Below are 19,242 nucleotides of genomic sequence, written 5' to 3'. Positions count from 1 at the left end.
ATGGAGCCACTGGTGGAGCTGCAGAGTTTAAGAGGTGAAGTCACGACGTCTTTATTGAAGCAGCAGCACGTTGTCATTAATATTAATGAGAGCTCTTTGTCACCTTTTGTATTTTAGAGGTTTGAACCTGCGTCCTGTTGGGTTCAGATGTTTGGAGTTTCCATTTTCTCATTTTGTTTTTGAACAGATTATTAATCACTGAATGATTTCAAGCAGGAACATTGTCTTCTAAACTCACATCATTTATTCTTTATTCAGATTGTGGAGCTGCAGTTTGTCAGAGATCAGCTGTGCTTCTCTGGCCTCAGCTCTGAAGTCCAACCCCTCCCATCTGAGAGAGCTGGACCTGAGTAACAACTACCTGAAGGATTCAGATGTGAATCATCTGAGTGATTTTCTGCAGAGTCCAGACTGCAGACTGGAGACTCTGAGGTCAGACAACATGTTTTACTTCTGTGCTCAGATTAAGATGATGTGAAAGTTGTGGTGACACTAAACTGCAGACATCAGGCTGATATTATACTGATCCTCACTGAGTATCTTAATGTGGAGCTGCACATTTAAAACCTTCATATAACAACAAACATCTACAATAAATGATAATGATTAATGAAGCTATATGATGCTTATACTGACTGAATAGTTTAAACTGAAGATGATTTGTGATCTTTGAATCTAAAATCAGTTTCAGTGAGTTTTTATGAGTTTGGCTTCACAACATGAGTTTGTATAGATGGAGCCACTGGTGGAGCTGCAGAGTTTAAGAGGTGAAGTCACGACGTCTTTATTGAAGCAGCAGCACGTTGTCATTAATATTAATGAGAGCTCTTTGTCACCTTTTGTATTTTAGAGGTTTGAACCTGCGTCCTGTTGGGTTCAGATGTTTGGAGTTTCCATTTTCTCATTTTCTTTTTCAACAGATTATTAATCACTGAATGATTTCAAGCAGGAACATTGTCTTCTAAACTTACATCATTTATTCTTTATTCAGATTGAAGAGCTGCAGTTTGTCAGAGATCAGCTGTGCTTCTCTGGTCTCAGCTCTGAAGTCCAACCCCTCCCATCTGAGAGAGCTGGACCTGAGTCACAACTACCTGAAGGATTCAGATGTGAATCATCTGAGTGATTTTCTGCAGAGTCCAGACTGCAGACTGGAGACTCTGAGGTCAGACAACATGTTTTACTTCTGTGCTCAGATTAAGATGATGTGAAAGTTGTGGTGACACTAAACTGCAGACATCAGGCTGATATTATACTGATCCTCACTGAGTATCTTAATGTGGAGCTGCACATTTAAAACCTTCATATAACAACAAACATCTACAATAAATGATAATGATTAATGAAGCTATATGATGCTTATACTGACTGAATAGTTTAAACTGAAGATGATTTGATTTTCTGACTCCACTTTTCATGAAATAAATAAATAGAGTAGATGTCTTTTGTTTACTCTTCCCCAGAATTCATCCTGATATATTTGCATGTTTGGAAACTTTGTGATCTTGAGTTGAATGTTAAGTTTTTATGATCCTGATCCACACTGACTATCTCAATGATAAAGTCTATTTTCTTCTACAGTGGTTTAATCCATTGACTGTGGCAGAGCAGTGTTGAGCTGCACATTTAAAACCTTCATATAAAGAGAAAAATCTACACTGAATAATTCACTGTGATCCTCTTCAACTCCTGATCGTCATCTTATATTCAACATCATGTTTTTAAGAAAGTGATAATAAAATATAGAAACACAATTAATAAATAAGTTATCTCTGTTTCAACAAACAGACAACAACAAATATTCAGTATTTTCTTTTTCCATCAGTTTTATAAAACTATATGATACTCACACTAGTTCAAACTGAAGAGACTTTGATTTTATGGATTTACTTTTGTTCACATTTCCCCAGAATTCATCCTGACAGATTTACGTCTTTGGAAACTTTGTGATCTTGAATTGAATCTAAAATCAGTTTCAGTGAGTTTTTATGAGTTTGGCTTCACAACATGAGTTTGTATAGATGGAGCCACTGGTGGAGCTGCAGAGTTTAAGAGGTGAAGTCACGACGTCTTTATTGAAGCAGCAGCACGTTGTCATTAATATTAATGAGAGCTCTTTGTCACCTTTTGTATTTTAGAGGTTTGAACCTGCGTCCTGTTGGGTTCAGATGTTTGGAGTTTCCATTTTCTCATTTTCTTTTTGAACAGATTATTAATCACTGAATGATTTCAAGCAGGAACATTGTCTTCTAAACTTACATCATTTATTCTTTATTCAGATTGGAGAGCTGCAGTTTGTCAGAGATCAGCTGTGCTTCTCTGGTCTCAGCTCTGAAGTCCAACCCCTCCCATCTGAGAGAGCTGGAGCTGAGTTACAACAAGCTGAAAGATTCAGGAGTGAATCATCTGAGTGATTTTCTGCAGAGTCCAGACTGCAGACTGGAGACTCTGAGGTCAGACAACATGTTTTACTTCTGTGCTCAGATTAAGATGATGTGAAAGTTGTGGTGACACTAAACTGCAGACATCAGGCTGATATTATACTGATCCTCACTGAGTATCTTAATGTGGAGCTGCACATTTAAAACCTTCATATAAAGAGAAAAATCTACACTGAATAATTCACTGTGATCCTCTTCAACTCCTGATCGTCATCTTATATTCAACATCATGTTTTTAAGAAAGTGACAATAAACCACAGAAACATGATTTAATAAATACATTTTTTATCAAATATTTTTTTTATTTCCATTCAAACACAATGCAAACAATGATTTACAGCCACTGAACATATCGTTACATCAATCCCCTCCACCCCCCACATACATAGAATGAAAAATAAACTTTTTCACATGAAAAGGAAAAAAATAAAATAAAATGAAAATATAATCAGGACAAAAAAGAAAAAACAGAAAACAAACAAACAGAAGGGGGACTTGTGGAGCAGTTAATATAGAGTTATTGAGTGATTCATGATGTGTGAAGTAAGTGGTTCAGACACACCATGAACCACAAGCATCAGAGTCAACCCTTCAGTGCTTCAAACTCCTCAGAGTAAAAAAGGTGACAGTGTTGCTGGGGGGGTGTTAAGTGTCCATGGTCACTTCATGCTATGTAAGTAATGAGATTGACAACTTCTCTCATGAAATGCGCAACAGCACAACTTTAATAGCGCAATCTGCTGCACAATGAAGAAGCAAGTCCTTACAGAGTGTGTTTTGACAAGATGAATGGTGGTGACCTGCACTGTTGTGCGACGCCTCACTGAGCGTGTTGGCCCGCTGCTGCGATACGTCGACGCCATATTGGAGGAGGCAGATCCGCCCCGTGATCTAATACAAGTAAATGGAGTGAACTTTATAAAGCTCACTTCTACAAAGTGCTATAAGTTAATGCCTCTCATTTACACATTCACAATCATACGGCTATATTCAGGAAACAGTGAGGAACCAAAAACAACATCTGTAACGTTCTCTGAGGATTATGAACATTAACCTCTCCGTATATACAGGTCGGCACTAAACCACAGGATAGATTTTGTGATGTTTTTATGAGTGTTTACAGCTGCTGATGTATGTGACGCTGTTACTGTGATGATACATGACAAATAAATATTGAATCCTTCCATAATAACCAGATCCTGACATATAAATCAGACATCTGTGTGAATAAAAAGCACCAATGTCGTTTTGATAAATACAGTGATTTTCGAAGATCTAAGTACTGATAATAAAAATCATGGCGACAAAAAATGAACAAAGTCTGCAAATCAAGATAAGAAACTGCAGCAGCAGTGAGCCTGCTCTCTTTTTTCTGCAGTGTAGCGATATACTCCATGACAGAACATAATAACATGATAATAACATTTAATTATGGTAAAAAAAGAGTAAGGTGCAGTAGGCTACTATTATAAATATGCATCATATATAGTTTTTATTATTATTATTAGTAGTAGTATTAGTAGAACTACTTTTCTGCATACTCTTGACTTTGAATGGGAGCCTCTGTAACGCTGCAGTTTCTCGTTGGGCATCAATGAAGTATTTCTGATCATGATTCATATATTATAAAGTCAAATTTAATGAAACAAGTTGACAGTATGGTAGCAAGATGTCACATTTACACGTCAGGATGTGGTTATTATAGACACAGATTAAATATTTAACTGTCATGTATCATCACAGTAACAGCGTTACATACATTAGCAGCTATACACACTCGTAAAAACATTTTAAAAATCCATCCTGTGGTTTGGTGCCGACCTGTACACTGAACATGTAAGGAGTAGTTAAGTTTTTTAATCATCAGAGAACGTTACAGATGTTGTTTTTGGGTTTGTATCTGTTTCCTGAATACATCCGTACGTGTGTGACTGTGTAAACGAGACATTAACTTATGGCACTTTGTAGAAGGAGCTTTATAAATTTCACTTCATTGACTCGTATTAGTTCACAGGGTGGATCTGCCTCCTCAAATATGGCAGTGACATCCACGTACAGTCCGGCGCTCAATGAGGCATCTATGTATATATGTCTATGGTGCGACCCACAGACGGGGAGTTTTAAAACCAGGAAACAGCTGATCACAGCAGTCAGTCCATTACTTCATCTACGGACATTAAGATGAGCAACTAGACAGCCGCAGAGATCCAGGAGATGCAGCGTCTCCTTGGCCTCTGTAGCTGTCTTCGCTGTCCGCTTGTTGTTGTAGCGGCAAGCTACTTATGGTCACTACTTTCAAATTAAAAGCCCCCTGCTAAGAACCCAGTTCTAAACTCCATTGGGGTGCAATGTAAAGCTCTTATTTTGAAGACAAATTAGTTGTCTTTCTGACAGAGAATGCAACATACTTTATGTTCAGCTTCCAGTCAGCCCCCTCACCTCAACATCATCCACACATCATCTACACGTCTACACATGTTCACAGTTCACTGATAATCTCTGGTACACGTCCATGTCAAAATCAAAATCCTGATCCAATCCGGGGACATCACCCCTCCATAACCTGTCTACTGGGAGCGTTTTGTAGGTGGCCTCAAGCAGGTTAAAGTATAGAGGGGATACCATTCCCTCGCAGCTCTTTTATTAAGAATCAGCTTGTGAAGTGGATGTGTTGTTGTTGCCACGGCACCCCGTGTGCTTTAAGGGCTGCTCTCAGCTGTAGATGAAAAAAGAAGGAGATGCCTGGCAGATTAAAGATATTCTTGATGTCTTGAAAGGAGCGTAAACCACCTAAGCCGAAAATATCACCCAAAAACTGTATCCCTCCCTTTTCTCACTGAGAGTAGGTGACACGTCTCCCCCCATCAGTAAACCTTTGTTATTATAAATTGGAGAAGTTTCATTTGCAAGATATATTACAAATCCTTTCCACTGAGCGCCAGACCTGGATCAGATGGGTCACAATTGGACCGAAACGTAATTGACTCTGCCTCACAGAAATATTCGCAAATAAAACATCTGCCAAAGACCACAGGTGCACCATTCTTTCTTCCATTGTACGCCAAGAAACTGCCATCTGAGGGTCAAACCATACAACAAGGGGTCTAAGAGGGAAGGACCAGTGGTAAAGTTTAAAGTTTGGCACCGCTAATGCCCCATCTAATCTCCTGCGCTGGACAATGGCAGATCTAAGACGGGGTCTCTTCCCACTCCATATGAATTTCGAGACAGCTGCATTAAGCTTACTCCAGTACCCAGCAGGGGGAGAGATTCATTCATTTTGACAATAGAAATAAATGCCTGGAGTGAGTTTGGCAGGCTGGCCCATCTTTCTAAATCACCTAAGACTTTGTTCAGTGTCTCAGTATAATTTTGCTTCACAGTAAAATGTTGAGAGGAAAATACGTCAATGCCCAGATATTTAAAGTGTGTAACTGAGGGAATATTGGAAGGAAAAGCAGAGGTCTTGGCTGCTTCATTCAAAGGCATCAAAGCTGGTTTTGACCAATTAATTTTGAAACCAGATAGCACGCCAAACTCATCCAACAATGTTAGGAGGTGGGGGGCAGACTGCAATGGGTCTCCAAGAAAGACTAAAATGTCGTCAGCGTAAAGTGCCAGGTGATGGGGTGTGTTATGAACAGTTAAGGGTTTAATAACCGATGAAAACTGAATCATCTGGGCCAAAGGTTGAAGCAACAGAGCGAACAGCGTCAGACTCAAGAGGCAGCCGTGGCGAGATGATCTAGATACTGGGAATAGAGTGGAACAAATGTTACCTGTAAGAACCATTGCAGAGGGGTTTGAATATAACAATGGTATCATTTTTATAAAGCCTTCCCCGAAGCCCATCAAACCCATCAAATTCAAACTGCCTGCGTTCCAACTTAAAACATTAAGTTCAGGCATATTTTAGGGTGTTGGCCTCTGTATTTGATGCCGACAGAGACACAAAGACAGCACCTGTGACCATCTGAAAAAAATGAACCCAGACAGACATACAAACAACTTAATCCAGTCGAACCCCCTCTCTCTCCACACAAAAAGAAAGTAAACGCATAATCCACATTGTAAGCTGCTCCACATTAAAACCAATAGAAAAAAGAAAAAACAACAACAAAAGTTTAAGCCCACCCACCACCCAGTCCAACCCCCCAAGAGTGCAAGAACATGCCCTAGTTATAAACCCACCCCTATTACTTGGCTCCGTAACCATAGTCAGAAATTGGGCGACAATAGGACAGTGGTCGCAAGCCTCCCCGTCCCCAGGGTAAATTACAAAACAAAACATCCCAAGGAAGTCATCCTTTCAATACTTAAAACCAGCTGCATGAACCATGCAGTAAGGGACAGCATGTAAGACTGTACTGAACTATTCAAAGTGTCTGAGATATGCAACACAAAGCATAGTGTAACTGTGATTTCAAGCAAAAGACTAAGGTTGTGGTCTTACCATTATATGCGTCGACTGAAAACTACCTCACACTGTGAGGAAACCTCTTAACATGTAAATACAGAGATGCTCCTCAGCTAATCCTGTATTATGACATTAAACTATCGATAAATCAAGTCTGCCAGGAAGTTATTGCAGTGAAACAGTCCAACACTCAGGTAGATCAAGGCAGATGACATTGTATAATTACTTTGTGACAGAAGATGCACAACTCATGACAATAACAGCAACTCATAGTGACTGGGGATTATCTAGAATTGTGATGAGCAAAACAAAATACATAAGGCAACTCAGGCTGTCAATGAAAACAACACAAAATCCCCAGATACGATTGCATCAATGTTACGACCAGGGCTGAGGGGAAACCCTGGTGCAACAAGAGGGTGAGACTCCCCCCCTTCCCAGCCTCCAAGCACCAGCAGCAATAGCATTTCTAAATGGTTTTATTAACAAACATAGTTTGTACGCAAACATCCACACTGGCAGTCTTGGACAATGGAGGAGAGATCCCACAGGAACTGGAGCGGAACCAGCCTTTAATCCCTCGTCTTCTGGCAGGAACCAATCAGCTCCCAGGGACAACCTACAACCACTCAAACACACCTGCAACCAATTACACACTCATACTCTCACTCAGGTAAAGAGGGACCAAAGGATTAAATCTGTATCTAGGCAGATACCTAGACCTGAGACTAACCAGGTACTTTAATATAAGGTCAAAAAACATCAAAAAAGGCAGAAATGTAACGTGTAATGTGCATGTTTCCTTGTTTCAGCTTTAATTGTAACAGCCACAACTCGAACAGGTGCTTAAAGTCAGAAACAGGAATTGAATGTGGAAGAAGAACAACATCGAACGATTTCATGCAGAGCATTGTCTTCTAAACTGACATCATTTATTCTTTATTCAGATTGAAGTGCTGCTGGTTGTCAGAGATCAGCTGTGCTTCTCTGGCATCAGCTCTGAAGTCCAACCCCTCCCATCTGAAAGAGCTGGACCTGAGTAACAACTACAGCCTGAAGGATTCAGGAGTGAAGCTGCTGTGTTATCTGAAGGAGAGTCCAGACTGCAGACTGGAGACTCTGAGGTCAGACAACATGTTTTAAATACAGTAGATGTCTTTGTGAAGAGACTTTGATTTTATGGATTTACTTTTGTTCACATTTCCCCAGAATTCATCCTGACATAGACATTTTTTAATCTTTGTGATCTTGAATTGAATCTAAAATCAGTCTCAGTGAGTTTTTATTAGTTTGGCTTCACAACATGAGTTTGTATAGATGGAGCCACTGGTGGAGCTGCAGAGTTTAAGAGGTGAAGTCACGACGTCTTTATTGAAGCAGCAACACGATGTCATTAATATTAATGAGAGCTCTTTGTCACCTTTTGTATTTTAGAGGTTTGAACCTGCGTCCTGTTGGGTTCAGATGTTTGGAGTTTCCATTTTCTCATTTTCTTTTTCAACAGATTATTAATCACTGAATGATTTCAAGCAGGAACATTGTCTTCTAAACTTACATCATTTATTCTTTATTCAGATCGGAGTGGTGCAGTTTGTCAGAGATCAGCTGTGCTTCTCTGGTCTCAGCTCTGAAGTCCAACCCCTCCCATCTGAGAGAGCTGGACCTGAGTGACAACTACCTGAAGGATTCAGATGTGAATCATCTGAGTGATTTTCTGCAGAGTCCAGACTGCAGACTGGAGACTCTGAGGTCAGACAACATGTTTTACTTCTGTGCTCAGATTAAGATGATGTGAAAGTTGTGGTGACACTAAACTGCAGACATCAGGCTGATATTATACTGATCCTCACTGAGTATCTTAATGTGGAGCTGCACATTTAAAACCTTCATATAACAACAAACATCTACAATAAATGATAATGATTAATGAAGCTATATGATGCTTATACTGACTGAACAGTTTAAACTGAAGATGATTTGATTTTCTGACTCCACTTTTCATTAAATAAATAAATAGAGTAGATGTCTTTTGTTTACTCTTCCCCAGAATTCATCCTGATATATTTGCATGTTTGGAAACTTTGTGATCTTGAATTGAGTCTAAAATCAGTTTCAGTGAGTTTTTATTAGTTTGGCTTCACAACATGAGTTTGTATAGATGGAGCCACTGGTGGAGCTGCAGAGTTTAAGAGGTGAAGTCACGACGTCTTTATTGAAGCAGCAGCACGTTGTCATTAATATTAATGAGAGCTCTTTGTCACCTTTTGTATTTTAGAGGTTTGAACCTGCGTCCTGTTGGGTTCAGATGTTTGGAGTTTCCATTTTCTCATTTTCCTTTTGAACAGATTATTAATCACTGAATGATTTCAAGCAGGAACATTGTCTTCTAAACTTACATCATTTATTCTTTATTCAGATTGAAGAGCTGCAGTTTGTCAGAGATCAGCTGTGCTTCTCTGGTCTCAGCTCTGAAGTCCAACCCCTCCCATCTGAGAGAGCTGGACCTGAGTCACAACTACAACCTGAAGGATTCAGATGTGAATCATCTGAGTGATTTTCTGCAGAGTCCAGACTGCAGACTGGAGACTCTGAGGTCAGACAACATGTTTTACTTCTGTGCTCAGATTAAGATGATGTGAAAGTTGTGGTGACACTAAACTGCAGACATCAGGCTGATATTATACTGATCCTCACTGAGTATCTTAATGTGGAGCTGCACATTTAAAACCTTCATATAACAACAAACATCTACAATAAATGATAATGATTAATGAAGCTATATGATGCTTATACTGACTGAATAGTTTAAACTGAAGATGATTTGATTTTCTGACTCCACGTTTCCTAAAAACTTTAAAAGAAATAAAAAGTAAAGTAGATGTGAGATTTACAGTTATTATGGTGGGGACACTGACAGGAGCATAATCTGAGAGCTCCCAGAAGGATCCGGTTCTTTCAGCATGTTGGAGAACTTTACACACCAATTTTATCATAAAATATATGGGGAAGTATAAACTCAGGAAGGCTGAGAGCACAGATGAAGAAATGGAAAGAGGTAAGAAGGTGTGAGAGAGAGAATTGTTTGGAGAACGAGATGGTGAGAGAGAAGTGAACAGAGTATTGGTGGATTAGCACGAACTGTACAGTGACTGTAACCATCATGGGTGACAGTACAGATGGAGATAGTGATATTATGCCATGGCAGGATGTCAGTAGAAAGAGGACAGATAGGAGCGACAGCTCTGGTAGTGCAGCTTCTGGCTTGGAGGCGGCGACATGGTTAAAATAACTAAGGAGTAGTAAGAAGTAAAAGGGGGAAAGATGGTGAAAGCTGCAAACACAAAGAAAGTGGCTGAAATCAGACAGTCTGTCAGTAGTCGTCCAGTTTGAAAACAGTGAGTGTAAGAAAGTAAGAATGGGATATTTGAGCTGTGATGTGAGAGAGTTTATCCCGGCACCATTACCATGTTTCAAGTGTCAGAGAATGGGACACACTGCAGGACAATGTGAAGGAAAACTAAGATGTGCAGGTGAACATGAATATGGAAAGTGTGGCCAAGACACAAAAATCAGATGCTGTAACTGTGGTGGTGAACATAGTGCTGCTTATGGAGGGAGTCCTGTTCAAAGGCAAGCCAGAGAGGTGCAGAAATATAAAGTAACAAACCAGGTGTCTTATAGAGACGCAGGTAAAAAGTACAGGACAGTCAGCGAGCCAGACTCAGTGCTGTGCACGTGATGAATAGTGCAAGTTAGTCTGAGAACCAACAAGAAGAGATTCTGCTTCCTACAACAAATCCATTCATAGATGCACATTTACATCTTTGGAAACTTTGTGATCGTGAATTGAATCTAAAATCAGTTTGAGTGAGTTTTTATCAGTTTGGCTTCACAACATGAGTTTGTATAGATGGAGCCACTGGTGGAGCTGGAGAGTTTAAGAGGTGAAGTCACGACGTCTTTATTGAAGCAGCAGCACGTTGTCATTAATATTAATGAGAGCTCTTTGTCACCTTTTGTATTTTAGAGGTTTGAACCTGCGTCCTGTTGGGTTCAGATGTTTGGAGTTTCCATTTTCTCATTTTCTTTTTGAACAGATTATTAATCACTGAATGATTTCAAGCAGGAACATTGTCTTCTAAACTTACATCATTTATTCTTTATTCAGATTGAAGAGCTGCAGGTTGTCAGAGATCAGCTGTGCTTCTCTGGTCTCAGCTCTGAAGTCCAACCCCTCCCATCTGAGAGAGCTGGACCTGAACAACAACAAGCTGAAGGATTCAGATGTGAATCATCTGAGTGATTTTCTGCAGAGTCCAGACTGCAGACTGGAGACTCTGAGGTCAGACAACATGTTTTACTTCTGTGCTCAGATTAAGATGATGTGAAAGTTGTGGTGACACTAAACTGCAGACATCAGGCTGATATTATACTGATCCTCACTGAGTATCTTAATGTGGAGCTGCACATTTAAAACCTTCATATAACAACAAACATCTACAATAAATGATAATGATTAATGAAGCTATATGATGCTTATACTGACTGAATAGTTTAAACTGAAGATGATTTGATTTTCTGACTCCACTTTTCATGAAATAAATAAATAGAGTAGATGTCTTTTGTTTACTCTTCCCCAGAATTCATCCTGATATATTTGCATGTTTGGAAACTTTGTGATCTTGAGTTGAATGTTAAGTTTTTATGATCCTGATCCACACTGACTATCTCAATGATAAAGTCTATTTTCTTCTACAGTGGTTTAATCCATTGACTGTGGCAGAGCAGTGTTGAGCTGCACATTTAAAACCTTCATATAAAGAGAAAAATCTACACTGAATAATTCACTGTGATCCTCTTCAACTCCTGATCGTCATCTTATATTCAACATCATGTTTTTAAGAAAGTGACAATAAAATATAGAAACAATTAATAAATAAGTTATCTCTGTTTCAACAAACAGACAACAACAAATATTCAGTATTTTCTTTTTCCATCAGTTTTATAAAACTATATGATACTCACACTAGTTCAAACTGAAGAGACTTTGATTTTATGGATTTACTTTTGTTCACATTTCCCCAGAATTCATCCTGACAGATTTACATCTTTGGAAACTTTGTGATCTTGAATTGAATCTAAAATCAGTTTCAGTGAGTTTTTATTAGTTTGGCTTCACAACATGAGTTTGTATAGATGGAGCCACTGGTGGAGCTGCAGAGTTTAAGAGGTGAAGTCACGACGTCTTTATTGAAGCAGCAGCACGTTGTCATTAATATTAATGAGAGCTCTTTGTCACCTTTTGTATTTTAGAGGTTTGAACCTGCGTCCTGTTGGGTTCAGATGTTTGGAGTTTCCATTTTCTCATTTTCTTTTTCAACAGATTATTAATCACTGAATGATTTCAAGCAGGAACATTGTCTTCTAAACTTACATCATTTATTCTTTATTCAGATTGGAGAGCTGCAGTTTGTCAGAGATCAGCTGTGCTTCTCTGGTCTCAGCTCTGAAGTCCAACCCCTCCCATCTGAGAGAGCTGGACCTGAGTTACAACAACCTGAAGGATTCAGATGTGAATCGTCTGTGTGATTTTCTGCAGAGTCCAGACTGCAGACTGGAGACTCTGAGGTCAGACAACATGTTTTACTTCTGTGCTCAGATTAAGATGATGTGAAAGTTGTGGTGACACTAAACTGCAGACATCAGGCTGATATTATACTGATCCTCACTGAGTATCTTAATGTGGAGCTGCACATTTAAAACCTTCATATAACAACAAACATCTACAATAAATGATAATGATTAATGAAGCTATATGATGCTTATACTGACTGAACAGTTTAAACTGAAGATGATTTGATTTTCTGACTCCACGTTTCCTAAAAACTTTAAAAGAAATAAAAAGTAAAGTAGATGTGAGATTTACAGTTATTATGGTGGCGACACTGACAGGAGCATAATCTGAGAGCTCCCAGAAGGATCCGGTTCTTTCAGCATGTTGGAGAACTTTACACACCAATTTTATCATAAAATATATGGGGAAGTATAAACTCAGGAAGGCTGAGAGCACAGATGAAGAAATGGAAAGAGGTAAGAAGGTGTGAGAGAGAGAATTGTTTGGAGAACGAGATGGTGAGAGAGAAGTGAACAGAGTATTGGTGGATTAGCACGAACTGTACAGTGACTGTAACCATCATGGGTGACAGTACAGATGGAGATAGTGATATTATGCCATGGCAGGATGTCAGTAGAAAGAGGACAGATAGGAGCGACAGCTCTGGTAGTGCAGCTTCTGGCTTGGAGGCGGCGACATGGTTAAAATAACTAAGGAGTAGTAAGAAGTAAAAGGGGGAAAGATGGTGAAAGCTGCAAACACAAAGAAAGTGGCTGAAATCAGACAGTCTGTCAGTAGTCGTCCAGTTTGAAAACAGTGAGTGTAAGAAAGTAAGAATGGGATATTTGAGCTGTGATGTGAGAGAGTTTATCCCGGCACCATTACCATGTTTCAAGTGTCAGAGAATGGGACACACTGCAGGACAATGTGAAGGAAAACTAAGATGTGCAGGTGAACATGAATATGGAAAGTGTGGCCAAGACACAAAAATCAGATGCTGTAACTGTGGTGGTGAACATAGTGCTGCTTATGGAGGGAGTCCTGTTCAAAGGCAAGCCAGAGAGGTGCAGAAATATAAAGTAACAAACCAGGTGTCTTATAGAGACGCAGGTAAAAAGTAAAGGACAGTCAGCGAGCCAGACTCAGTGCTGTGCACGTGATGAATAGTGCAAGTTAGTCTGAGAAGCAACAAGAAGAGATTCTGCTTCCTACAACAAATCCATTCATAGATGCACATTTGCATCTTTGGAAACTTTGTGATCTTGAATTGAATCTAAAATCAGTTTCAGTGAGTTTTTATTAGTTTGGCTTCACAACATGAGTTTGTATAGATGGAGCCACTGGTGGAGCTGCAGAGTTTAAGAGGTGAAGTCACGACGTCTTTATTGAAGCAGCAGCACGTTGTCATTAATATTAATGAGAGCTCTTTGTCACCTTTTGTATTTTAGAGGTTTGAACCTGCGTCCTGTTGGGTTCAGATGTTTGGAGTTTCCATTTTCTCATTTTCTTTTTCAACAGATTATTAATCACTGAATGATTTCAAGCAGGAACATTGTCTTCTAAACTTACATCATTTATTCTTTATTCAGATTGAAGAGCTGCAGTTTGTCAGAGATCAGCTGTGCTTCTCTGCCCTCAGCTCTGAAGTCCAACCCCTCCCATCTGAGAGAGCTGGACCTGAACAACAACAAGCTGAAGGATTCAGATGTGAATCATCTGAGTGATTTTCTGCAGAGTCCAGACTGCAGACTGGAGACTCTGAGGTCAGACAACATGTTTTACTTCTGTGCTCAGATTAAGATGATGTGAAAGTTGTGGTGACACTAAACTGCAGACATCAGGCTGATATTATACTGATCCTCACTGAGTATCTTAATGTGGAGCTGCACATTTAAAACCTTCATATAACAACAAACATCTACAATAAATGATAATGATTAATGAAGCTATATGATGCTTATACTGACTGAACAGTTTAAACTGAAGATGATTTGATTTTCTGACTCCACTTTTCATTAAATAAATAAATAGAGTAGATGTCTTTTGTTTACTCTTCCCCAGAATTCATCCTGATATATTTGCAGGTTTGGAAACTTTGTGATCTTGAGTTGAATGTTAAGTTTTTATGATACTGATCCACACTGACTATCTCAATGATAAAGTCTATTTTCTTCTACAGTGGTTTAATCCATTGACTGTGGCAGAGCAGTGTTGAGCTGCACATTTAAAACCTTCATATAAAGAGAAAAATCTACACTGAATAATTCACTGTGATCCTCTTCAACTCCTGATCGTCATCTTATATTCAACATCATGTTTTTAAAGAAAGTGATAATAAAATATAGAAACAATTAATAAATAAGTTATCTCTGTTTCAACAAACAGACAACAACAAATATTCAGTATTTTGTTTTTCCATCAGTTTTATAAAACTATATGATACTCACACTAGTTCAAACTGAAGAGACTTTGATTTTATGGATTTACTTTTGTTCACATTTCCCCAGAATTCATCCTGACAGATTTACATCTTTGGAAACTTTGTGATCTTGAATTGAATCTAAAATCAGTTTCAGTGAGTTTTTATTAGTTTGGCTTCACAACATGAGTTTGTATAGATGGAGCCACTGGTGGAGCTGCAGAGTTTAAGAGGTGAAGTCACGACGTCTTTATTGAAGCAGCAGCACGTTGTCATTAATATTAATGAGAGCTCTTTGTCACCTTTTGTATTTTAGAGGTTTGAACCTGCGTCCTGTTGGGTTCAGATGTTTGGAGTTTCCATTTTCTCATTTTCTTTTTCAACAGATTATTAATCACTGAATGATTTCAAGCAGGAACATCTGTCTTCTAAACTTACATCATTTATTCTTTATTCAGATTGGAGAGCTGCAGTTTGTCAGAGATCAGCTGTGCTTCTCTGGTCTCAGCTCTGAAGTCCAACCCCTCCCATCTGAGAGAGCTGGACCTGAGTAACAACAAGCTGAAGGATTCAGATGTGAATCATCTGAGTGATTTTCTGCAGAGTCCAGACTGCAGACTGGAGACTCTGAGGTCAGACAACATGTTTTACTTCTGTGCTCAGATTAAGATGATGTGAAAGTTGTGGTGACACTAAACTGCAGACATCAGGCTGATATTATACTGATCCTCACTGAGTATCTTAATGTGGAGCTGCACATTTAAAACCTTCATATAACAACAAACATCTACAATAAATAATAATGATTAATGAAGCTATATGATGCTTATACTGACTGAATAGTTTAAACTGAAGATGATTTGATTTTCTGACTTTACGTTTCATTAAATAAATAAATAGAGTAGATGTCTTTTGTTTACTCTTCCCCAGAATTCATCCTGATATATTTGCATGTTTGGAAACTTTGTGATCTTGAGTTGAATGTTAAGTTTTTATGATACTGATCCACACTGACTATCTCAATGATAAAGTCTATTTTCTTCTACAGTGGTTTAATCCATTGACTGTGGCAGAGCAGTGTTGAGCTGCACATTTAAAACCTTCATATAAAGAGAAAAATCTACACTGAATAATTCACTGTGATCCTCTTCAACTCCTGATCGTCATCTTATATTCAACATCATGTTTTTAAGAAAGTGATAATAAAATATAGAAACACAATTAATAAATAAGTTATCTCTGTTTCAACAAACAGACAACAACAAATATTCAGTATTTTCTTTTTCCATCAGTTTTATAAAACTATATGATACTCACACTAGTTCAAACTGAAGAGACTTTGATTTTATGGATTTACTTTTGTTCACATTTCCCCAGAATTCATCCTGACAGATTTACATCTTTGGAAACTTTGTGATCTTGAATTGAATCTAAAATCAGTTTCAGTGAGTTTTTATTAGTTTGGCTTCACAACATGAGTTTGTATAGATGGAGCCACTGGTGGAGCTGCAGAGTTTAAGAGGTGAAGTCACGACGTCTTTATTGAAGCAGCAGCACGTTGTCATTAATATTAATGAGAGCTCTTTGTCACCTTTTGTATTTTAGAGGTTTGAACCTGCGTCCTGTTGGGTTCAGATGTTTGGAGTTTCCATTTTCTCATTTTCTTTTTGAACAGATTATTAATCACTGAATGATTTCAAGCAGGAACATTGTCTTCTAAACTTACATCATTTATTCTTTATTCAGATTGGAGAGCTGCAGTTTGTCAAAGATCAGCTGTGCTTCTCTGGTCTCAGCTCTGAAGTCCAACCCCTCCCATCTGAGAGAGCTGGACCTGAGCTGGAACAAGCTGAAGGATTCAGACATGAAGCTGCTGTCTGATCTGAAGGAGAGTTCAGACTGCAGACTGGTGACTCTGAGGTCAGTAGAGGGTTGGAGTCAGTTCATGCTGGTTTCAGCAGTATTGTACTAAACACAGTATCAAAGTAAAGATCCAGTATTTCCTGCTTTCCTCAGTGAAGCTGTGAGAGGAGAACAGTCAGCCAATCAGACGAGCCGGAAGCTTGTTGTGATCGTGTGTTTGAGTTGATGTGAAGACGACTGTTGTTGTTGTGTTCATGTCTACAGGAAATAAAGCTGATCACAGCTGACAGCATCACAGGATGTATAGAGACAGTGTCCTCATTCATCAAACTGTCAGAGCATCAAATCTGATCTCAAAGTGTTTGTTCTCTCATTTCAACACTGAAGAACTCATCAGTTCATCTTTGTCACAGCTCTCAGATCAGTCTGACTGAAGGCTCTTATTTCAGAGAACCATCATTACATTTAGTAACCATGTGGTCTGGATACAGACCAGAACCTCTGCTGAAGTCCAGAAACCACAGCTGATGTTTTACTCGTCAGAGTGAGATATTTTAAAATTAGATGAAATATTTAAATGTGAGTGAGACTCTGGTTTTTAACAGCAGTAAATCATCTTTAAAGTGAGCTGTGAGTATCTGTGTTCCTGCAGTAATGATGCGTTCAGGGACTGTCAGCAGTTTATTTCCACTGTGTCCTTCAGTGAAACCTGCAGAGTGAACAGACTTGATGTCCAAAGTGTCTGCAGGTCTGTGAGCTTCACTCCAACACGTTAACATGAAGCTGAAAGGAAGCTGGCTACGCTACACAGCCGCTCCACTTGTGGTCTGAACAGGACTGAAGTCCTGCTGGTCTTTAAATCACTGACTGACAGCTGATGGAGGGAGTCTCTGGAAACACTCATTTATCACTTCTGCTGTCTCTCTGGTTCTCTCATCAGCTGGAGGTGGTTTCTGTGAGAGAGATGAGAAAGGTGGAGGTGTTGAGAGGATCAGCTGTGTCCTGATGATCCAGAGAGGTTGAAGCAGCACCATCAGCTGGTGGGTGGAGAGGCTCTGACTGGGCCGTGTTACTGGGAGGTGGAGTGGAGAGGAGAGCTTCATCCAGCAGTGACTGACGGACCAATCACAACAAGTGGAGATGACTGTCAGTGCTGCAGTGTGAACTGCTCTGAGATCAGCTCTGAGGTCGATGTCAGAATGCAGAAGTCTGCAGCTTCATATTCATCAGTGCAAGATTATTTCTGGATCTGTCTTCTTTATTCTGTCTGTTTATATTTTGTTTTGCACATGAATCTCTCTTTATATTATTATGAACATGTAAAGTCAAATGTTTATTCTTCTGTAATTAGCAAAAAAGGAATTTATCAGTTTGATGGTTCCACTTGTGTGGATCGACGTCATCAATTAAGAAACAGTTCAGCTTTTTATCACTGCAGCAACTACGACCACCATCAGTGGATATTAAGGGGGGACAGGGGAGTCCAGTCCACTCTAGCTGTTGGGTACTTAGCCTGTATCCTTCAACCTTTGTTTGTTCACACTGAACAAAAAGCTGCTCCAGTGTGTCCTTTCATACAGCTCGCATCCGTTTGTAGAACGAAAAGAGGCGTGACGGTACACGTCAAAACGTTTCCACCTGTACGTCTAAACTAAATCTGTAAATCTAAACACGTCTCAACAAACTGTTAATGATTGTTGGGATGCTGTTATAAAACGCTGTGATGGAGATTCTGACTCACCACGTGTCGTGCAAAGTGATGAAGAAGTGTTTTGCTCTAAATGACATCATCATATAATCACCATCAGCACATAGACTCTGTCTGGCTGGACACTCATTTCCATGGAAGTGATTGTTCTGTTATTATATTCTAGTTAAGAATCATTTTATATTGAGAAATTGAAGTTGGATTATATTTTCAGGACCAGATCAATTCTGTGTTGCATATAAAAGGAATATTATGAATATTAATAGTTAAGCAGCGATGTTTGGAATGGTGAAACAATCTTTTGACCAACACTTAGTCAGTTAAACTTTGTAGAAAGTGTGATGGAAAAATTCCTTTTCATTATGGGTTGATGAATTTTGAACTATTTTGTTGAATATGATTTCTTAAAAACATTTATCTAACTTGCTTCATGTGACTGATATCTTATGCAAATGCATGAACACCTAACCTCTGCCCTATATGATTGTAACAGAGTCACGAACCAGCCAAAACTCAGATAGAAAGTCGTCTTCTTGTCTTACGTTTTATGTCTGATAATTTTATGCTTTGCACAGAGTCCCAGGTCATGCGTCATGAAGTTTTAACTTTACGTCTTGTGTCGATGAGAAGCCTGTCTGATTGGGATAGTCGTATGTACGTATGTGTGTAGCTTAATCACTGCTGGCACCGAGAGTGCTTGTCTCTTCCCCTGACCTTGTTGATATCTGTGTATAAAATTGTGAACACTCCTTTACTCGGGGCTCATTCACTCAGCTCATG

The 19,242-nt window shown here is 39.1% G+C and overlaps 1 protein-coding gene across 30 annotated transcripts in view; it reads left to right on the top strand.

Moving 5' to 3' along the window:
- The window catches only part of LOC119009050 (NACHT, LRR and PYD domains-containing protein 14-like), a 33,190-nt gene extending 14,614 nt beyond the window's left edge, over window positions 1-18,576 (top strand). For 12 of the 30 annotated variants that reach the window (XM_037079968.1, XM_037079995.1, XM_037079985.1 and 9 more), the window contains 12 exons: window positions 259-432; window positions 992-1,165; window positions 2,280-2,453; window positions 7,806-7,982; window positions 8,434-8,607; window positions 9,275-9,451; window positions 11,027-11,200; window positions 12,313-12,486; window positions 14,062-14,235; window positions 15,350-15,523; window positions 16,638-16,811; window positions 17,695-18,576. In XM_037079968.1, the coding sequence (XP_036935863.1) occupies window positions 259-432; window positions 992-1,165; window positions 2,280-2,453; window positions 7,806-7,982; window positions 8,434-8,607; window positions 9,275-9,451; window positions 11,027-11,200; window positions 12,313-12,486; window positions 14,062-14,235; window positions 15,350-15,523; window positions 16,638-16,811; window positions 17,695-17,713 (1,939 nt within the window). In that variant the 3' untranslated portion in view covers window positions 17,714-18,576. The remainder of the gene's footprint in view (window positions 1-258; window positions 433-991; window positions 1,166-2,279; window positions 2,454-7,805; window positions 7,983-8,433; window positions 8,608-9,274; window positions 9,452-11,026; window positions 11,201-12,312; window positions 12,487-14,061; window positions 14,236-15,349; window positions 15,524-16,637; window positions 16,812-17,694) is intronic. The other 18 variants (XM_037079977.1, XM_037079979.1, XM_037079975.1 and 15 more) reach the window with 18 other exon arrangements.
- Window positions 18,577-19,242: the final 666 nt, after the last annotated feature.

Source organism: Acanthopagrus latus, chromosome 19, assembly GCF_904848185.1.
Source record: "Acanthopagrus latus isolate v.2019 chromosome 19, fAcaLat1.1, whole genome shotgun sequence".
Taxonomy (NCBI): Eukaryota; Metazoa; Chordata; class Actinopteri; order Spariformes; family Sparidae; genus Acanthopagrus; species Acanthopagrus latus.
This window is presented reverse-complemented; position numbering and strand designations above follow the sequence as displayed.